Source organism: Nicotiana tomentosiformis, chromosome 8 (genome assembly GCF_000390325.3).
Source record: "Nicotiana tomentosiformis chromosome 8, ASM39032v3, whole genome shotgun sequence".
NCBI classification, from domain to species: domain Eukaryota; kingdom Viridiplantae; phylum Streptophyta; class Magnoliopsida; order Solanales; family Solanaceae; genus Nicotiana; species Nicotiana tomentosiformis.
In genome coordinates this window covers 136,457,740-136,459,361 of record NC_090819.1, presented here as the reverse complement: position 1 = coordinate 136,459,361, position 1,622 = coordinate 136,457,740, and the positions used below count along the sequence as shown (strand labels likewise).

Here is a 1,622-nt window from a genome sequence, read left to right as displayed (position 1 = left end):
CGAATGACATCCATCGTGGGAAAAAATCAAAAAATTTAAAATTTTCAAATCAAATGAATTACAAAAACACACATAGACATTTATACATTCTATACATATATACATCCTCACCCCACACTTCAAATTGTGTCATGTCCCTATGACACACAAATAAAAAGCAAGAGGTAAGGAAAATTTCCCTGGATATCTAGTCGGGGTTTGAGTCGAAGTTGGGCTTCATCCCTCGCGCCCGAACTAGTGCACACATCCATGCAGATAGCTTCTTCTCAGCCTTCTTGGGGTACACCCACACTTATCTTTTTCACTCACTGCAGCCTTTTGTTTCACGCCCTTCACTTTCCACACAACACTAGTAGCTAGCTTCTCCCTTTTTACCCCTGTTTCTACATCCATCTCAAAAGTCACAGTCTAATCGCCTACTCTACGCATGAGTTTTCTCTCATGTATATATAGTATTGCTCTACCCATTGCTAGGAATGGTCTTCCTAGGATGAGGGGGACTTCCTTGTTCACTTCCATATTAACCACTATAAAATCCATAGGAAATACAAACGTATCTACCCGAACTAAGACATCTTCAACTATTCCCTCGGGTATTAGAGTTCTTTGGCCTGCTAACTATGAAGATATAGGAATTAGATTAATTGAGGCACCAGAAACACATAGAGACTTGTCAAAATTAGTAGTGCCTAAATAGCATGGTATGATAAAACTCCCTGGATCTCCACACTTTTGTGGGAGTTTGTTTTGCAATATTTCACTGCAATGCTCTGTGAGCTTGACCACTGAGGGTTCGTCTATTTTCATTTTCCTTGTCAGGATCTCCTTCAAGAACTTGGCATAAGCCGACATTTGTGAGAGCACTTCTGTGAATGGTAGGTTTACATGAACTTGTTTCAGCACATCTAGAAATCTTTCGAACTGCTTGTCCAACTTTTCTCGACTCAACTTTTGGGGAAAAGGCAACGCAGGCATATGATTGCTCTCATCATGTTCCTCTCTTCTTGATTTTTCTTCCTTCTTCTTCTCAGTTTTCATCGGGCCTTTATTCTTTTTATCAACATCACCCTTCAACTTCTTTCCAATATATTTTTCAAGGTTTACATCATTTTGGATCGGGGTGGGATCCTTCAACACTTGCCCATTTCTCAAAGTTACAGCATTCATTATTTCTTTGGGATTTCTCTCAGTATCAGCGGGAAGTGTTCCCGTGAAGAACAAAATAAAAGTAAATAAAACTATTTCAAACACTATTGATTATCAATCCCCGGCAACGGCGCCAAAACACTCACTTAAATTGAATTCGCTAGTCAAAGATAGTATAGTATGATATCGTATCCACAGGGATTGGATTTAAATATTATTCTCGTAGTTTATAGATAGATAGCTATCCAGGAGGATCAACAGTTGAGATTTATATGATTAATAACAAAATTTAACTAAGAATCTAAAACTATTAACTAGTGACTATCGAAACAAGCAATGAGAAACTAAGGTTATTAGTGGGAGAAGATAGGTTATGACAAGATAGGTGCAAGATAATTATTCGGGATCTAACTCTAGATAATTCACTTCCAATCTCAAGTGAGTCTCTCGAATTCACTCTATTATTTGTTCAAACG

The 1,622-nt window shown here is 38.0% G+C and overlaps 1 protein-coding gene across 1 annotated transcript; it reads right to left on the bottom strand.

Annotated features, from left to right (window-relative positions):
- Window positions 1–618: 618 nt before the first annotated feature.
- Window positions 619–1,167, bottom strand: LOC138898211 (uncharacterized). Its single transcript, XM_070184259.1, has one exon. It carries the CDS (start codon window positions 1,165–1,167, stop codon window positions 619–621), a length of 549 nt encoding a protein of 182 aa, XP_070040360.1.
- Between the last annotated feature and the right edge of the window lie 455 nt (window positions 1,168–1,622).

What these genes read in the sequence shown, in the direction of transcription:
- LOC138898211 (XM_070184259.1), bottom strand. Translation starts at nt 1,167, where the DNA reads ATGAATGCTGTAACTTTGAGAAATGGGCAAGTGTTGAAGGATCCCACC.